Genomic DNA, 18,792 nt, shown 5'->3' on the forward strand with positions numbered 1-18,792 from the left:
GAACAAAAAATGCTTGTGTCATCTGCAAATAATACTAATTTTAATATTTTGGAAACATTGACAATATCATTTATATAAATTAGAAACAGTTTTGGACCCAATACTGACCCCTGTGGGACGCCACAAGCATTGTCCAAGCATGATGATGTATATTCCCCCAACTTCACAAACTGTTTTCTGTTACTTAAGTAGCTTTTCACCCAGTGCAACACCAACCCCCTAATCCCATACTGTTCAGGTTTACTGATTAATATGTCATGATTGATTGTATCAAAAGCCTTTTTAAGGTCTATAAATATTCCAACTGAATGTAATTTGTGGTCTATGGCGTTTGTAATCTCCTCAACTGATTCTATTAATGCAAGTGATGTTGAACTATGTGCTCTGAATCCATATTGACTATCAGTAAGTAATTTATGTTTATTTATGAATTTGTCTAATCTATTATTGAATAACTTTTCTAATAATTTGGAAAATTGTGGAAGCAAAGAAACAGGTCTATAATTTGTGAAGTGGTGTCTATCCCCAGTCTTATACAGCGGCACAACCTTAGCTATTTTCATTTGATTGGGAAATTTACCGGTTTGAAATGATAAGTTACAGATGTATGTTAATGGTTCTACAATCCATTCAATGACCTGTTTTACCACCACCATATCAATTTCATTTAAATCGGTAGATGTTTTATATTTACAATTATTCACAATGTCTATAATTTCTTTTCCATCCACTGCTGTGAGGAACATTGAACAGGGATTTCTTTCTATGAGATTATTATCCCAATCCTCAGGTTGGCTTGGTCCAATATTTACAAAAAAATTATTAAAACCGTTGACTACCTCATCCTTATTTTCCTTCTTGACATTATTATCAATGAAATACTGAGGGTAACTCTGTTTTTTATTACCATTTTGATAATGCTATTTAATATATCCCATATTCCTTTAATATTGTTTTTGTTATTATATAATATGTTACTATAATATTCCTTCCTACATACCCGTATAATATTAGTTAATCTATTTTTGTATTTCTTATATCTATTTTCTGCCTCTTTAGTCTTTAGTTTTATGAATTCTCTATACAGTGTATTTTTCTTATTACATGCATTTCGTAACCCTTTCGTCATCCATGGTCGATCTTGGATTTTTTGTTTTCTGTAGTCTTGTTTAATTGGACAATTTTTATCATATAATGATGTAAATATTTGTAAAAAAGTTTCATATGCACTATCAACATCACTTTCACTGTATACCTTTTCCCAGTTTTGCTCCTGTAAATCCTTCTTTAGTGTGTTCATGTTTTCCTCTGTCCGCACTCGCCTGTATTTTATTTCTCCTCTGGCTGATTCCGCCGATGGTTTCTATTATAAACGATGAAAACTGGTAGATGATCACTAATGTCATTGATTAATAATTCACTCACAGTGTTATTCTCAATATCATTGCTGAATATATTATCAATTAAGGTAGCACTATGGGATGTAATTCTGCTTGGCCTGGTGATTTTTGGATATAAACTCATACTGTACATTATACTGATAAATTCATCTGTTATTTTATGCTTATTTGGATTGAGCAGATCAATATTTAAGTCACCACAAATGAACACAGTTTTTTGATTAGTTTTTGAGAACATTTTTCCCATACAGTCAGTGAATGTTTCAATACTAGATCCTGGTGCTCTATATACGTATACAGCTGACTAATACATTTTTGCTTTTTTCTTCACATATTTCAATAGTTATACATTCTAATAAGTTATCAATCACAGTTGTCATATTGTCTACTATTTTATAATCCATGTTCTTATCCACATACACAGCCACTCCTCCTCCACTCTTATTCTTTCTGTTTACACAATTAAATTCATATCCATCCAGTTCAAAATCCATTCCTTTATCTTCATTGATCCATGTTTCTGATATAGCAATTATGTTAAATATTTTTTTAAATTGACTTAAATATTCTTTAATGTTGTTAAAGTCTGCATATAGACTTCTGCTGTTGAAATGGATTATTGATAATTTGTTATCCGTTTAATGATCCGATTAAACTGTTCATCTGTATAATAGCAACAACTGTCATTGATATTTGAGAAGAAATTATTGTCCGGGTCTATATCGTGCTCCAAGTCCAGTACATTGTGGTCTGTGTATTTAAATGTTCTCAGTTCTACTTTTCCATGATCAGCAATCCTTTGAGTTATATCCTTCTTGTCTCCAGATGTAGATGATGTAGTAGATGAATAGGTTCCTCTGGTCTGTGTCATGATGTGTTTGTGTCCTCATACCTTATTGGTCGTATTTGTCCAGTTCCTCGATGTTCCTGATTACCATAACCTTCGCTTGTTCTGGTGTTCCATTCAATTTGATAAAAGTTTTGCAGTTGGATGTCGATGTCTGTTGAATTTTTCCCTGCTTTTTTAAGAAACGAGCTTTCCTGGCGATGTCTGCGTTTCTTTTGGTCAGATGTTCATTGATGAATACGTTTGTTCCTTTGAGTTTCCGTCCCTGTTTTAACAATGCCATTTTATGTTTTCTGTTGACAAACCTCATTATAACTGCTCGCTTGTCTCCATCCTCTCTCCTGGACAGGGGGTGGCACGCTTCAATGTTATTACAGTCCATTTGAATACCTTTAGATTGCAGGAAGTCAGCCACCTGTTGTTCCACTGAGCTGGCCTCCTGCTCACTGGCCTCCCCTCCGCTGTCTTCTGACACCGCCCGTGCGTAGGATCGAGGTTTAATATGAATTCCTGTAATAATAACGTCGTTCATCCTTGTGTACTGTTCCAACTCCGCAACACGGTTCTCCAGGTACACCAGACGCCAGTCTTTCTCGGCATTCTGGATCCGGAGAGCCTTCACTTCTTCCACCAGCTCCATAATGGATTTCTGCTGCATTTTAACAACAGAGATTTTCCTCAGACAAAAAGTCCAGGGACTTTTTGATATCGTCCCCCTCCTCCGCCGTCAGTGCCTTCTTCAAACCCATGGTCAGATAACTCGGGCCTCGGTAAAGCCGTGCCGGTGGAACTGCGCTGACGCCTCAGGCTTCAGGTGTAGCCGCGCCGGTGGATGTGCGCTGGCGCCTCGGGCCTCGGTGGAGCCGCGCCGGTGAAAAACAATCCTCAGTAGCTGTATTTAATTACAGCACCGCTGCCAAATGTTATGTTTAAAAGAATATAAATACAAATTCAACAGAGAAATGGATGACATGGATGACCTCTAATTTCCTGCTTTTAAACTCAGATAAAACTGAAGTTATTGTACTTGGCCCCACAAATCTTAGAAACATGGTGTCTAACCAGATCCTTACTCTGGATGGCATTACCCTGACCTCTAGTAAAACTGTGAGAAATCTTGGAGTCATTTTTGATCAGGATATGTCATTCAAAGCGCATATTAAACAAATATGTAGGACTGCTTTTTTGCATTTACGCAATATCTCTAAAATTAGAAAGGTCTTGTCTCAGAGTGATGCTGAAAAACTAATTCATGCATTTATTTCCTCTAGGCTGGACTATTGTAATTCATTATTATCAGGTTGTCCTAAAAGTTCCCTGAAAAGCCTTCAGTTAATTCAAAATGCTGCAGCTAGAGTACTAACGGGGACTAGAAGGAGAGAGCATATCTCACCCATATTGGCCTCTCTTCATTGGCTTCCTGTTAATTCTAGAATAGAATTTAAAATTCTTCTTCTTACTTATAAGGTTTTGAATAATCAGGTCCCGTCTTATCTTAGGGACCTCATAGTACCATATCACCCCAATAGAGCGCTTCGCTCTCAGACTGCAGGCTTACTTGTAGTTCCTAGGGTTTGTAAGAGTAGAATGGGAGGCAGAGCCTTCAGCTTTCAGGCTCCTCTCCTGTGGAACCAGCTCCAAATTAAGATCAGGGAGACAGACACCCTCTCTACTTTTAAGATTAGGCTTAAAACTTTCCTTTTTGCTAAATCTTACAGTTAGGGCTGGATCAGGTGACCCTGAACCATCCCTTAGTTATGCTGCTATAGACTTAGACTGTTGGGGGGTTCCCATGATGCACTGAGTGTTTCTTTCTCTTTTTGCTCTGTATGCACCACTCTGCATTTAATCATTAGTGATTGATCTCTGCTCCCCTCCACAGCATGTCTTTTTCCTGGTTCTCTCCCTCAGCCCCAACCAGTCCCAGCAGAAGACTGCCCCTCCCTGAGCCTGGTTCTGCTGGAGGTTTCTTCCTGTTAAAAGAGAGTTTTTCCTTCCCACTGTCGCCAAGTGCTTGCTCACAGGGGGTTGTTTTGACCGTTGGGGTTTTTACGTAATTATTGTATGGCCTTGCCTTACAATATAAAGCGCCTTGGGGCAACTGTTTGTTGTGATTTGGCGCTATATAAATAAAATTGATTGATTGATTGAAATATTGTTCACAAACCAGTCTAAATCTGTGATAGTGAGCACTTCTCCTTTGCTGAGATAATCCTGAGATAATCCATCCCACCTCACAGGTGTGCCATATCAAGATGCTGATTAGACACCATGATTAGTGCACAGGTGTGCCTTAGACTGTCCACAATAAAAGGCCACTCTGAAAGGTGCAGTTTTGTTTTATTGGGGGGGGATACCAGTCAGTATCTGGTGTGACCACCATTTGCCTCATGCAGTGCAACACATCTTCGCATAGAGTTGATCAGGTTGTCAATTGTGGCCTGTGGAATGTTAGTCTACTCCTCTTCAATGGCTGTGCGAAGTTGCTGGATATTGGCAGGAACTGGTACGCGCTGTCGTATACGCCGGTCCAGAGCATCCCAAACATGCTCAATGGGTGACATGTCCGGTGAGTATGCCGGCCATGCAAGAACTGGGACATTTTCAGCTTCCAAGAATTGTGTACAGATCCTTGAAACATGGGGCCGTGCATTATCCTGCTGCAACATGAGGTGATGTTCTTGGATGTATGGCACAACAATGGGCCTCAGGATCTCGTCACGGTATCTCTGTGCATTCAAAATGCCATCAATAAAATTCACCTGTGTTCTTCGTCCATAACAGATGCCTGCCCATACCATAACCCCACCGCCACCATGGGCCACTCGATCCACAACATTGACATCAGAAAACCGCTCACCCACAGGACGCCACACACGCTGTCTGCCATCTGCCCTGGACAGTGTGAACCAGGATTCATCCGTGAAGAGAACACCTCTCCAACATGCCAAACGCCAGCGAATGTGAGCATTTGCCCACTCAAGTCAGTTACGACGACGAACTGGAGTCAGGTCGAGACCCCGATGAGGACGACGAGCATGCAGATGAGCTTCCCTGAGACGGTTTCTGACAGTTTGTGCAGAAATTCTTTGTTTATGCAAACCGATTGTTTCAGCAGCTGTCCGAGTGGCTGGTCTCAGACGATCTTGGAGGTGAACATGCTGGATGTGGAGGTCCTGAGCTGGTGTGGTTACACATAGTCTGCGGTTGTGAGGCTGGTTGGATGTACTGCCAAATTCTCTGAAACGCCTTTGGAGACGGCTTATGGTAGAGAAATGAACATTCAATACACGAGCAACAGCTCTGGTTGACATTCCTGCTGTCACATGCCAATTGCACGCTCCCTCAAATCTTGCGACATCTGTGGCATTGTGCTGTGTGATAAAACTGCACCTTTCAGAGTGGCCTTTTATTGTGGACTGTCTAAGGCACATCTGTGCACTAATCATGGTGTCTAATCAGCATCTTGATATGGCACACCTGTGAGGTGGGATGGATTATCTCAGCAAAGGAGAAGTGCTCACTATCACAGATTTAGACTGGTTTGTGAACAATATTTGAGGGAAATGGTGATATTGTGTATGTGGAAAAAGTTTTAGATCTTTGAGTTCATCTCATACAAAATGGGAGCAAAACCAAAAGTGTTGCGTTTATATTTTTGTCGAGTATATATATATATATAAAAAAGCTACAGTATGCAGGATTTATTAGTGTTCATTAGTAGAAATGGAATGTAGCAGATCAAAAGCGCACGGCTCGGATGACCATATCACAGTTTTAAGATGGATTTTTCTGATTAGCACAAAAATGAAAAATAAAAAGTGTATCGCCTTAAAATTAATTGAAAAACAAAGAAAGAAAGAAACAAAGCAGACCTGAGTTCATGGCATTTAAAAAAGAATGAAAGCAAAAACAGCAGATATGAGTTTAGACTTCAAATTCTTTAAAAATAAAATTAAATAAATACATTTTAAAAATGAGAATGTCGACACTGTCTGGTGAGAGGTCAGCAATCATAACAACAACTTTATTTCTATAACACTTTCAGAATAAATACCACTGTGCAAAAAAAAAACCCAAAACAAAACAAAAAAAACAAATAAATAAATAAATGAGTCTAGCATTTGGGTCTTCAATTTGTCCAGAATGCTGCTGCCAGACTTTTGACACAAAGTAGAAAGTTTGACCACATTACACCCATTCTGGCATCCCTTCATTGGCTTCAGGTTTCTGCCAGATCAGATTTTAAAGCCCTGTTGCTGGTCTATAAAATTGTTTATGGACTGGCTCCTTCCTACCTGGCAGACTTGGTTAAGCCCTACGTACCTGCGTGGCCCTTGCGTTCACAGGGCGCAGGGCTTTTGTGTGTTCCAAGGGTGAATAAAAAGTCTGTGGGGTATACAGCCTTCTCCTACCATGGCCCTACTCCAGAGCCGGCCCAAGGCATACGCCAACTACGCGGTCGCTTAGGGCCTCCACGCCACTAGGGGGCCCCGAGAGCACCGAGACGTTGTGATAAAAAAAGTAAATATATACATGAAATTAAAATTATATTGAATAATTTAAACGAAATTGTATTACACCCGAAAAAAATAAATTCATTTTGACAAAATACCAATACTAGGTTAATTGATGCCTCATGTTGGCTGCTGCCACCGTTGGGCAAATTTAGATGCACCGCTTGGGTCACGTGGTCGATGACTAATCGACTAATCGTGAGGAATGAAGTGAGTGCAAGTCATGTCTCAGAAAAGAAATTATCCCTCTGGAGCGCAGAAAAGAAAAAAAGTTGGAAGACGAGAAAAAACAACAAGACAAAGGTAGGTTTGCATGTCCAATATTACAATTTTTGTTGTCATTATTTGCTAAATGCTCCGTTCGAACGAGGTGTCTTAAAGTCAGAGGCGATTGCTCTAAGACTGCAAGTGAAGCTCAGCTTCCCCTAAAATGTCAAAAAATAAGTGATCAAATATATACTGTTGTGTGTACATGTCATTGACTAAATATGCGCTACAACGCGCTCAACTTTTATTCAGAATCAGCTTCTTATCACTGGTAACGACGCGGCTTTTCTCTCACTTAAACCTGCAGCTTCACAATGCTTAGTGTAGACTTCAACAGCGACACAAAGCATGCAGCGAAACGAGACGAGTCATTGGATAAATGCTGGGCTTTGTCCCGCCCATCAGACGCTCAGCGTGTCTGGGGGTCTATGGGGCAGTGGGCTGGCCTCGGCTGGCCCGGACGCTCAGCTTCTGCATGATGATTGGATGATCTGTCTGAGGCTGAATCTCTTTTTGATTGACAGCGAAATGAGCGAATCAGCGATCTTTTGGTGCAAACATCTGTGGGAGCATTTTCATTCTGTTCTGAGTTGAACCGGAGACTTTCCTAATCCTCTTAGCGCAGGGGTGGCCAAGTTCAGGCCTCGAGAGCTACCTTCCTGACACTCTTAGTTGTCTCCCTGTTCCAACACACCTGAATCCAATGAAAGGCTCATTAAAAGTCTGCTAACGAGTCTTTCATTGGATTCAGGTGTGTTGGAGCAGGGAGACAACTAAGAGTGTCAGGAAGGTAGCTCTAGCTCTCTTGCCTTGCTTCGTTTGCCTCATCGTGTTTTTGACTACCTGCCTGTGTACCTCGACCATGCCAAGCCTGATGTATTTGTTACTGTTGCTCTTTTTGGACTGCCTATCTGTGTACCGAACCGACCCCAGCCTGTTTACAGAGTAAACCTCTTATCTCCACTGAGCTGTGTACCTGCGTCCTGCATTTGTGTCCAGCCCGTCAAACCTGATAAAGATAATGTGAATGTCATTTGATTCTATTTTGTATTTGGATATTGAACATTTTGCACACCATTGCACATCTGAAAGAAATGAAACTATTTAACATGTTTACTATAAATGCAGTCTCCTCCTGCTGATGTTACTTTCAAATAGTTAAATTAATGAGCCATACTTATACATCACTTTGTATGTAGAAGTTAATTAAAACATTTATGAGTTTGCTACCCCTTTAAGGTTAAAAACAAGAATGACACCTGTATGATGTAAGATAATTACAAATAATGCTAATGATTGTGGGTACGTTACACACATAACAGTGTAGCCTATGGAATAATGAGGCATCTGGTGCTGAGGTGATGGTTGGGGGGCCCCCAAATGAAATTCTGCTTAAGGCCCCATAAAGGCTTGGACCGGCCCTGCCCTACTCTTTGGAACGATCTACCTGCAGTTATTGGGCAGTCATGCACGGTGGAGACTTTTAAATCAAGACTGAAGACGTATGTATATATTATTATTATCTAACACCACAGAGTGGTGTTAGATAATATCTGCTAATTCTTTGTTTTATGTTAGCTATTAAGTATTTGTGTTATTTGTTTGGAAGTTCTGAGAAATATGTTAAGTTTTACTGTATCAGCTGGACAAGTTTCAGACACAGGGAGAGCTCCCCCTGTTGGTGAGAGCCAGTAACATTAGAAATGTGAGACTAAACCACACCCATGTTAACACCCACAAGGTATAAAAAGTGTTGTATGACTCATTTTAGGGGCCTTTCACAAGATGGACACCGTCTGTGAGGGTCCCAGGCCTGGTTTCTAACGTGACCTTGAATAAACTCAAAATGAGGAATACAATGGTTTGGTGTTTGGTAAGGGGCAGAATTTTACATAAAAAGAACCAGGTAGAAATAACAGTGGTATTTTCCTGAAAGTGTTATAGAAATAAATTTATGATTTTCTCTCAAAAATTCTTGAAAGGGTAGTTGTAAAACAGCTAACTGATCATCTGCAGAGGAATGGTCTATTTGAAGAGTTTCAGTCAGGTTTTAGAATTCATCATAGTACAGAAACAGCATTAGTGAAGGTTACAAATGATCTTCTTATGGCCTCAGACAGTGGACTCATCTCTGTGCTTGTTCTGTTAGACCTCAGTGGTGCTTTTGTTACTGTTGACCATAAACTTTTATTACAGAGATTAGAGCATGCCATAGGTATTAAAGGCACTGCGCTGCGGTGGTTTGAATCATATTTAGCTAATAGATTACAATTTGTTCATGTAAATGGGGAATCTTCTTCACAGACTAAGGTTAATTATGGAGTTCCACAAGGTTCTGTGCTAGGACCAGTTTTATTCACTTTATACATGTTTCCCTTAGGCAGTATTATTAGACGGCATTGCTTAAATTTTCATTGTTACGCAGATGATACCCAGCTTTATCTATCCATGAAGCCAGAGGACACACACCAATTAGCTAAACTGCAGGATTGTCTTACAGACATAAAGACATGGATGACCTCTAATTTCCTGCTTTTAAACTCAGATAAAACTGAAGTTATTGTACTTGGCCCCACAAATCTTAGAAACATGGTGTCTAACCAGATCCTTACTCTGGATGGCATTACCCTGACCTCTAGTAATACTGTGAGAAATCTTGGAGCCATTTTTGATCAGGATATGTCATTCAAAGCGCATATTAAACAAATATGTAGGACTGCTTTTTTGCATTTACGCAATATCTCTAAAATTAGAAAGGTCTTGTCTCAGAGTGATGCTGAAAAACTAATTCATGCATTTACTTCCTCTAGGCTGGACTATTGTAATTCATTATTATCAGGTTATCCTAAAAGTTCCCTGAATAGCCTTCAGTTAATTCAAAATGCTGCAGCTAGAGTACTAACAGGGACTAGAAGGAGAGAGCATATCTCACCCATATTGGCCTCTCTTCATTGGCTTCCTGTTAATTCTAGAATTTAAAATTCTTCTTCTTACTTATAAGGTTTTGAATAATCAGGTCCCATCTTATCTTAGGGACCTCATAGTACCATATCACTCCAATAGAGCGCTTCGCTCTCAGACTGCAGGCTTACTTGTAGTTCCTAGGGTTTGTAAGAGTAGAATGGGAGGCAGAGCATTCAGCTTTCAGGCTCCTCTCCTGTGGAACCAGCTCCCAATTCAGATCAGGGAGACAGACACCCTCTCTACTTTTAAGATTAGGCTTAAAACTTTCCTTTTTGCTAAAGCTTATAGTTAGGGCTGGATCAGGTGACCCTGAACCATCCCTCAGTTATGCTGCTATAGACTTAGACTGCTGGGGGGTTCCCATGATGCACTGAGTGTTTCTTTCTCTTTTTGCTCTGTATGCACCACTCTGCATTTAATCATTAGTGATTGATCTCTGCTCCCCTCCACAGCATGTCTTTTTCCTGGTTCTCTCCCTCAGCCCCAACCAGTCCCAGCAGAAGACTGCCCCTCCCTGAGCCTGGTTCTGCTGGAGGTTTCTTCCTGTTTGTTGTGATTTGGCGCTATATAAATAAAACTGATTGATTGATTGATGATTTCTGTCCTCTCACCAGACAGTGTACACATCCTCACTTCTAAAATTTATTTATTTTAATTTATTAATTTATATAGCGCCATCTCACGACATAGTCAGCCCAAGGCACTTCACATAACACAAAATTTATGACAACACAAAGTACGGTAATTTAAAATCAAAAGGGCACAATAAAAAGGTAAAACACAGTAGAATAAAAGGAAATTACAAGGCAAACATAAAAACAGAATAGATTAATGATAAGACAGTCTAAAAAAGTGGGTCTTCATCTTATTTCTTAAGATGCTTTCACTGGCCCATCATGCTGACAAAATCACCTGGTCACACAACCGTCTGTCAAAAATACTCAGCAGACATCTGGCTTAAGTGATAAACAAGTAGAAAAAAATCTAAGCATCAAGAAAAATGACAACTTTCAGCCTTTTTATGGTCAATTTCTAAAAGAAAATTTTCAGCTACAGATCAGGATTTACTGTGTGTGTGTGTGTGTGTGTGTGTGTGTGTGCATGCATGCATTCTTGTTCAGTGCTGTTAATTTAGGAATGTAGAATGTCACAGAGAACAGGCAGCTGTCTTTACAGCGCACAACAGAGACACACGTTACAGTGTGCGCGACGACTGGTAGAAAATAGAATCATGCACACTGTGCATCACAAACACACACAGCAGTGTGCATGCAAAGTGGAGGAAGTTGAAACCCTGTGGTTTTGGGACCTTTTGAAGATGTCCACATACACCAGACGGGGAATTTGCACGTGACTGGAGTTCGTGGGTGATGAGTTGGTGACTGGAAAAGTTGAATGGAATATGAGACAGACATGAAGACAGGATGAAGGAAGCTGGAGGGAAGATAGCAGAAAATAGTAAAGGAAGTGGAGAAACATTCCTAACGACAGAAACAAAAACAGGAATATACAGTGATGCAGTGAAAGCTGGAAGCAAAAACAAGGGATGGTCAGAGACAGGCAGAGTACTGTGATAGAACCAGAACAAAAGTCTGATTATCCACAAAGCTGGCAGCTCTTGGAGGAATTCAAACCCAGAAGAAGAGAAACTTGCCTGGTTTTATACAGTATATATATATATATATATATATATATATATATATATATATATATATATATATATATATATGTGTGTGTGTGTATGTATATATACCAGTGGAAGCATCTTAAGAAATAACAATAAATCTAAACATGTTCACTTGTGTTTTGTGAAAATCATTTGTGAAATCCAACCAGTTTAAATTAATCTTAAATCACAATCAACTTATCTTATAGCTGTTCAGAAACACTGAATATCTGTTTTTTAAGCATATTTGAATGTCTTAGACATATTCATAGCTATTTAAACAAGATTATCTGTAATTTATCCAGACTGAGGAAAGTTATGAACATGTACATACAGCAGAAAAAAAAATATCCTGTTGCAATCAGTACAAAATAATTTTTAAAGTGGATTAAAATGTTTAAAGCTGTATGGCCTTTAACATTTCACAAAACTGACAAAATTTAGTTTCTACCAAAATCCAAGCAATATGTTGGTTTATTTTTGTAAAGTGTTGCAAAATTACATTTAATTTTAATGAAGAGAACATATTTATCTGGATGGAATTCCATGGCAAATATTGTCTTTTCCTTCATCCCTGTTGTGCAGATGAACTGCAGGAGGAAGTGCGTATGTGTTTTGTTTGAGTTTTGTGAAAATCATTTTATGTGAAATAAAAATAAAATTCCCGGGGTGTGCACACTAACATCTGTAAGATGCCTTGTAAATCATTTCAGAGGTGTTATCTGGGTTCAAAACCGCATTTTTCTGCCATTTTTCTGAGTGTTTTCTGCCATCTTTGTTTATTGTGTTTGAGTGAGGAGCCAGCTAACGTCATGCTTCCTTTCTTTACTTTTGTTGGCAGTCGCTGTGTCCTTCTCACGTGGATCGGTGGAAGCCCCCACGTGATCCATGATGTTGTGACTCGCTACTAAATACAGGTCATGGCGTCTGTTCCCTTAAATTTCCACCCTTCAGGGGTTGAAATTCTAAATGGTTGAATTCTGATCACATTTGCATTATCATTGTGAATACCTCATTTGAATCCTAAGGAATAAAATTATAGTGGCCCCAAAGAAAATTCTTTTCATGAATTAAAGCTTAAAAAAATCCAAACGCCGACCAAAGGCCATACAGCTTAAAAAAAAAAAAAGAAAAAAAAAGATCAGTTTTATCACTCTTCATATCCAAAAATTTAGAGGACGAATCAAGGCAGACTTTGTCATTTGTTTAATAAATGACTTCATATAATCTTAATTTCTGCTAATTAATGCTAATCAAATACCAAAACAGTAGATGATTATTATCTGTACTTGATGAATCATTTCAGTTCTAATGAGCTGTCTGTCTGAAGAGTAAAAAGGTCATGAAACTACTTTCTGCAGATGAAAGTCACAGAGGCTTGTGTTGCCATTTGTTTAATAAATGACTTCATATAATCTTAATTTCTGCTAATTAATGCTAATCAAATACCAAAACAGTAGATGATTATTATCTGTACTTGATGAATCATTTCAGTTCTAATGAGCTGTCTGTCTGAAGAGTAAAAAGGTCATGAAACTACTTTCTGCAGATGAAAGTCACAGAGGCTTGTGTTGCCATTTGTTTAATAAATGACTTCATATAATCTTAATTTCTGCTAATTAATGCTAATCAAATACCAAAACAGTAGATGATTATTATCTGTACTTGATGAATCATTTCAGTTCTAATGAGCTGTCTGTCTGAAGAGTAAAAAGGTCATGAAACTACTTTCTGCAGATGAAAGTCACAGAGGCTTGTGTTGCCCCAAAATGATTTATTTTTTCCCCGATCTGAGTGCTCAACAATAGTATGGGGCATTAGAAATCATGCCATTTAAAAAAAAAAACACGTGGCGAACCCACACATGGTGTACAAGAGACAAAACATGGAGGACAGGGAAGAGGGTCAATCAAACAATATCCAGTAAGGAGATAAGAGCGAAATGAAGTGGAGGTGGAGGATTAAATACTGATGGAATGAAAGGAAAGAAGGAAGAAGTGGGCGAATATGAGTGGAAAAGAGGAAGGACACAAAATAAGAAAAAGACAGCAAGAGGGAGTGGAACATACTACAGCCGTGAGTCACACATGATAACTACGATGTGAGCAGCAACAGGCATCCTGCTGCTCGCTCTGCAAACAATCAGCAGCTTAAATCAGTCAACATATTTGAAATTAGTGTCATTTTGTCTTCAAAAAAATGGAACTAACTCCAGACAGCCGGACTGGCTTAATGACAAATGCTTTTGCGGTTACTGAAGGTCGCAGTCACATTAAAAATCAATGCTACGCTGGTGAGGTTTCTAAATTTGTCTCCAAACACTGAGGAGTTGTGGAGAAGGTTGGGAGGCAAAGTGTCACCTTTTCCTTCTTTAATCTGACAATGAGAAGACAACTGTGTGTCTGTCACAACCCTCGTTCGCCTTCATGCTGTCTGTCAACGCTCTCAGCTTCCTCAGCCAGTTTTTACAACCTGTACTCATGTGAAGTTAAAAATGTTTTAAAAGGTTATACAGATAACACTGCAGATATTACACGATATGCTGTCTCTTATGCCAGGAGAGCCGTTGGACAAGGACCACTGACTTCTGATAACAAATATCAACATTAAGAAGCCAAGGACAAATAACCCTGTCAACTAAGAAAATTAGAGTGCACTGTAAAAAAAAAAAAGATGAACTATATACTATAACATATATTTCATCATCGGCACAACATAAAAGTCTTAGTGCAGACTGTTGCCTGCAAATTTGAAGTATTCTCAACTATTTTTTTTTTATAGTGTGGAAAACCTCAAGAAGCCAGACTTGTATGTTTCATATCATATATACGGATGGACATAATGACCAAGAAATAACAATAAGAGCTAGAAATGGCCATCAAGAAAACGAAATATGCCAAAGCTCCTAGGCCAGATGGTATCCCAGCTCAGCAGCCCATCACAAACCTCCCTCTGAAAATCAAACAAAGCATGGACTATAGGCAGAATATCTTCAGAATTAGGCCAAAGCATCATCTGCCCGATCTACAAATAGGGCAACCATAATAACCGCAGTAATTGCAGAGGTATAGTCCTCATGCCACATGGTGTAAAAGATATGAATGCATTCAGGAAAAAAAAAAAAGAGTCCGAACAAAAACTGAACCCCAACTCCAAGAGTGGCAACATGCTTACAAGAGAGTCAGGAGCACTTTGGACCTTCACCATCAGGCAAATAAAGGAAAAATCCTGGGAATTTGAAGTTTTTTATGTTACTTTTATTGACCTAACTAAAAGCATTTGGTTCTGTTCCTTGCAAAAACATGGCATCAAAGGAAAACTGTTGCAGATGTAGATATGCACATGATATCTACTACTGGGAAAGGAGCACTGCAGCAATATAATCAGCCCTAAAAACATATGAATATGATGAGGAGTTCACAAAAGCTGGCATGAAAATGAACAAAGAACGTGGCGAGAACGAAGTCTTGTTCTTTGGAAGAAAACCAAAACATGCTGCAATCACGGTTAGTGGAGACACCATTGAGTGGGGTGAACCATCTAACCTACAATCATCATTTACCTACAAGCAACTACATTAAAAAGAATCAGGAAACAAAGCTGAAGTCACAGAAAGGATCAGCAAATTTAGCCAAAAGGCTGCAACCGATTCAGAGATAAGCTTGTCTCTAACCAAGTCAAGAAAGCAATCTACCACCATCCTACAACCAGGTGTCCTGTATGGATCAGAATCATGGGTGCTGACAAAAAAGAGACATAAGTAGACTGCAAGCAGGGAAATGAATGAAGTCCGCACCGATCTTGGACAGAACAAGAGCTGACAAAACCTGAACACACACAAGTGAGGAAAATGTGAGGCATTCACTACATAGTGGAAAATGTGTATTAATGGTGAAACTGTGACTAGTTTCTTTAGTTTTTTCAATAATATTAGTTTCCTGTACATCAGGCCAACGTAAGGAATAATCACCACATATCTAAGCTCTACCATGATTTGTTAAAAAGTTATAGCTGGAAATATGCTTGTTTTTGAGGGTAAATTTATGTGTCAAAAAGTAAGTGTATATTTCAACTTACATTGTTTTTAAATTATACTGTATACTTATATATATATATATATATATATATATATATATATATATATACACACAGCATACTTTCTGCTGTGTAAATCACTTTTTGTTTACTAGTTTGGGAGACCCTGCATTTGTTATTAGTAAGAATAACTATGATGACTATTTCCATAGGGCCTTCCCAGGAATCAAAACACTAAACAAGAAATTCTAATAATAAAAGGATAAATACAATAATAATTTATTTTCCAGGTGCACCGGGTATCCTTTTTATATGTTTTAACACTGTTATACCTTTATCTACTCGAGAGCTCTCCACAAGAATTCCAACGTACCCAAAATCTTGTGTGCAAGTACAAATGGCAAATAAAATCTCTATCTCTATCTTTCTTTAATAAAAAGTACTCTTCAACAATGCATAAAAATACCAAATTAAAGAGCTGATAATACAGAAAAAGGTGCAACTTATACTCCAATGTGACACACACTATATTAGTAGAGAAAGGACCAGACCCTAAGGGAGCATGTTTTTGATGGTGGAAGGAAACCGGAGGAAACCCACACAGACACAGGGAGCACATGCAAACTCCAAACAGAAAGGGTGGGAAGCGATCACACAACTTTCTTGCTGTGAGGCACCAGTGCTAACCACTAAGCCACTGTGCCACCCATAATGCCCCATTGATATTAGGCAGATGTTTTACGTCGGATGCCCTTCCTGATGTAACTCCACATTACATGGAGAAATGTGGCAGGGGTGGGATTTGAACAGGGGAACCTGCCACACTGAAACCAAGTGTGCAAACCACTGTGTGTGTGTAAAACCTACGTCATGTACCAATATGATGTCATCCATTTATTTAAAGGTGTACTGCTTCTGGGTTTTTCAAGATTTAAGTCAAAAACTAAACTATGGTGCCACTATAATTTTGACAGTTAATGAATTTATGAAAATTTGTTCAATGTTAAAGATAAGGATTTTTCCAATTTTCTAAGATTTTTTCCTGACTTTCACCTTTGACCTTGAAAATTGAATCAGTTCTTGCCTATCAGGATATGAATCGTCAGGAAGTATTTCATAAAGACATATGAAAACTTGTTGGCATGAGGCTGTTTATAAACAAACAAACAAACAAACAGGGGTGAAAACATTACCTCTGCCCAACTTCACTGGTGGAGGTAATGAAGACCAGCACTAAAATGATCCACAGCACAAAACGTTTTATGGCACCACCGCGGCCATGTAGCAGAGTTCAGCAACATCCGTATCAGTCCTTGTATTTGTCCTTGTGCCGTGCAGCAGTACACTGTTATCACCGCAGCCCTTACCAGCTTGATTTTCACATACATACACATGCCAGTTTACAGTTTATCATCGTTAAAACTGGCACCAATGTGACCTTACGCTTTTCCATCACAGGGACTTTTGTGCCTGATTAGTGGAGATACTACCACAGGAACCAGGGTTAAGATGTTTTTATTCTCAGCCACAGATGTTAAGATGTTCCGCTGTGTTAGCATTGAAAGATGACCACACCTCATGTCTTCATCTACAGTCTGCCGCTGCAGACAACAGGGGTTCTACAAAACGACCGGCATCGCAGACCGAAGGTCCCCCTAAAAAAAAAAAAAAAAAAATTTTAAATCGGCCCCCCGATGACACGGTTCACGGATTAACTCCTCATTTCTGCTTCAAACTGCACTCCTTTCATCATCTATCTCAGCGACAGAAATCTGAAGCTTTTGTACAACAATCATTTCCACATAAATTCAGCATTATTTCATCAGAAAAGACGGAGGAAGCAATCATAGCGCCGCGGCTAAACAAGCTGCTAGCTGATGCATTCACTGCACGTTGGACATTTCAAAGCGTTGCGCATTTTCGCCTCGTTTCTGCTTAAAACTGACTTTAGAATGATTTAAGAGGTTTTACCTTTATCATCTGATGGTTAATAATCCCATTAATCCAGTTGATTGCTTTGGGTGAAGAGACTCTGTCCCCGACGTGCTGCTGTGGTCCAAAATGATGCATGTGCAAAATGCAAAAGGCGGACCAATTTTTAGGGGTGGACCTTTTGGTCTGCGACACCATTCTTTGTTGTATTGAACCCCTGTTGTCTGCAGGGGCAGACTGTACATGAAGACATGAGGTGTGGTCATTTTTCAATGCTAACACAGTGGACAATAATTTACCTCATTGAAAGATGCAGCAAAGTTTTAGCATATTACACAGCATTATATTAAAAACAGAAGGCCCTGGCTCTGATAGCAGTTTAAAATTATAACTTTTTGTGAGGTTACGGATTATTCCTCACTGTAATACCACACAAATTATTCAACTTTACCTGATTAAAACCAGGTGACTCTCTGCACTTAAATAGTCCATCTCTCACTGTTTTCCTTCTCTTTAAAGATAAAACAACATCCATGCCTATTGAAAATTCAAGTGGCCAATATATTTTTCAAGAGTAATATCTGGAATATTTGTGCCAAATTTGGTGCTTGTTTCATCATTTGAAAGATTCTTCTGTAAATATTATGCTATCTGCTGCATGATTATACAGCTTCATGTTGGAATGGCACAGAGCAGAAGACTTGAAATATCTATTACACATTGCTAGAAGGCACATGGGAGACTCGGTCCACAGACTTGATGTTTTCTTGAATAAAATGGGGGAGACTGTTTAAAAATGGTTGCAATTCCCAAGTTGTTATGGGATTTATGTTAAAAACTGAATTAAAGCTAAAAGTCTGAGCACTCCAAGCACAGCCTGACTGCTTCATTTCAACATCTGCACTGGTGTACAGAGGCAGTATTACAAAAAAATTGTATGAATGTGAAATACTGATGATGATATCAAATATTGCATCTTTTAAAAACATTACAAATTCAAATATATTGAATTTAAAGTGATATAAAGCAAGAAAAAGCTGTAAATACTTGCATCTGAAGACCCAGACACAACAATTTGACTTTTTTGTATGATAAAGGATTAAGAGATTTATTGCATTGAGTTGATGCCACGTGATTGGCTGATTAACTATTTGTGTTAACAAC

At 38.8% G+C, this 18,792-nt stretch overlaps 1 protein-coding gene across 5 annotated transcripts in view; it reads right to left on the reverse strand.

The window, feature by feature from the left end:
* The window catches only part of LOC117514744 (FXYD domain-containing ion transport regulator 3-like), a 48,822-nt gene that overhangs the window by 29,158 nt on the left and 872 nt on the right, over positions 1 to 18,792 (reverse strand). For 2 of the 5 annotated variants that reach the window (XM_034175307.1, XM_034175306.1), the window contains exon 1: positions 9,687 to 9,715. The exons of 1 other annotated variant lie outside the window; for it this stretch is intronic. In XM_034175307.1, coding sequence (XP_034031198.1) covers positions 9,687 to 9,697 — 11 coding nt within the window. In that variant the 5' untranslated portion in view covers positions 9,698 to 9,715. Of the gene's footprint in view, positions 1 to 2,197; positions 2,225 to 7,918; positions 7,925 to 9,686; positions 9,716 to 18,792 lie in introns of those variants that run through there. 2 more of the 5 variants (XM_034175311.1, XM_034175310.1) reach the window with 2 other exon arrangements.

Source organism: Thalassophryne amazonica, chromosome 7 (assembly GCF_902500255.1).
Source record: "Thalassophryne amazonica chromosome 7, fThaAma1.1, whole genome shotgun sequence".
NCBI lineage: Eukaryota > Metazoa > Chordata > Actinopteri > Batrachoidiformes > Batrachoididae > Thalassophryne > Thalassophryne amazonica.